The 1,472-nt window shown below is 48.7% G+C and overlaps 1 protein-coding gene across 1 annotated transcript in view; it reads right to left on the bottom strand.

Moving 5' to 3' along the window:
* The window catches only part of mfsd14a2 (major facilitator superfamily domain containing 14A2), a gene marked incomplete in the record, with an annotated part of 12,621 nt that overhangs the window by 5,211 nt on the left and 5,938 nt on the right, over positions 1 to 1,472 (bottom strand). Inside the window, 3 exon segments of the mRNA XM_024273677.2 lie at positions 449 to 667; positions 741 to 855; positions 941 to 1,068. Coding sequence (XP_024129445.1) covers positions 449 to 667; positions 741 to 855; positions 941 to 1,068 — 462 coding nt within the window.

Raw genomic sequence — 1,472 nt, 5'->3', positions numbered from 1 at the left:
GAAACTCTGAAGCGGAGAGACGCAGCCTGGAGCTGATAAGCAGCTCTGCAGTAAAGAGATGATGTCATCAACGGGAATCAGCTGATTCTGCCGCCGAGAGAAGAATAAAACCTTTTGGAGGTTTTAATGTTACATGATTAAAAGAAAACTGTGAAGTTTATGCTTTTTTACTTAACCAGAAGGTCGACAAAAAAAAAAAGTTTAAAGTTACAAACATCAAAATCTTTGTTTTTATCAGTTTTGTTGATTCTGATCTCCTGTTCTAAATAAGGCATAAATAATGGTGATTCAGTCCATATAATTTATATTTTCATACATTCAGTAAAAAGACATGCACACAGAAACAATCATTAAAAAGTAAGAATCGTGGTTCAGTCCGTGGATCAAATCGGATCTCCACCTCAGTACCGATAACGTGGCTTCGTTCTACTGCAGTCAAACGACTCACTGCGAAGGGGTCGGCCTGCTCCCATGATATGGGCGCCCCCCACGACGCCGGCCGCATCTTCTCCGGCAGCGACTCGGGGACGGCCACCAGGATGAAGCAGATGTCCAGCAGGGCGATGGCGGTGGCCAGGATCACCACCAGGGTGTCGCCGTAGGCAACGGACAGGTAAGCTCCGATGGCCGGACTGGTGACCAGGCTGGCTGCAAAGGTGGCCGACACCTGGAGGAAAAGCCGGACGTCAGAGAAGGACGAGAAACCAGAGCGACGGGAAAAGGAGGCGGGAGGCGCTCACCAAACCGTACGCCGTGCTCCTCTCGTGCTCCTGCGTGATGTCCGCCACGTACGCAAAGATCACGGAGAAGGTGACGGCAAAAACTCCAGACATGGAGATGACGGCAAAGTACCACCTAGACGAGACGACGGCTTTGTGAAAACGACTGTCAACAACGGGAGCTGAAACAGCATCCCAGCAGGAGGACGAGCAGCTCTCACCACGGGCTGATCTTCATCAGCGGGATGGGCGCGCACGTGAAGAAGACCGTTAGCAGCAGGAAGGACTTGCGTCCCCAAACGTCGGACAGCGCTCCGATCAGAGGAGCGCTGAGGAACGACAGAAGGCCCTGGAGGGAGGAGGAAACGGGAGGGTGAACCGTCAGAGAGACAGGAGCTCATGAGGCCACGGCGACCTGGAGGTCTGAGGGAGCGACTACAGGACCCATGATGCTCTGCAGGTTCTCACAGACAAACAAGAAATACAGTAATCACAGGCTAAAAAATATGTGATCATTTACTGTTATTTACTGAAGCCAAAAACAGCTTGTCCTACTTTACTGTTTTCTCGTTATAACGACATCCACCATCTTGTTTTAACGAGAAAACAAACTTAGTTTTCTCGTTAAAACAAGATAATCAAGAATGAAGCGTCTCACTCTTCCTTTCCTGCTCTGAGACTTTATCTTTTTTAAGTCTCTTTAGTTTGTGGTTACAAAAAACAGCAGAAGAAGAAGACTCCACAAACGTTTAA

Source organism: Oryzias melastigma, linkage group LG17, assembly GCF_002922805.2.
Source record: "Oryzias melastigma strain HK-1 linkage group LG17, ASM292280v2, whole genome shotgun sequence".
NCBI lineage: Eukaryota > Metazoa > Chordata > Actinopteri > Beloniformes > Adrianichthyidae > Oryzias > Oryzias melastigma.
Note: the sequence above shows the minus strand (reverse complement) of the source record. Positions and strands in the feature narration are given on the sequence as shown.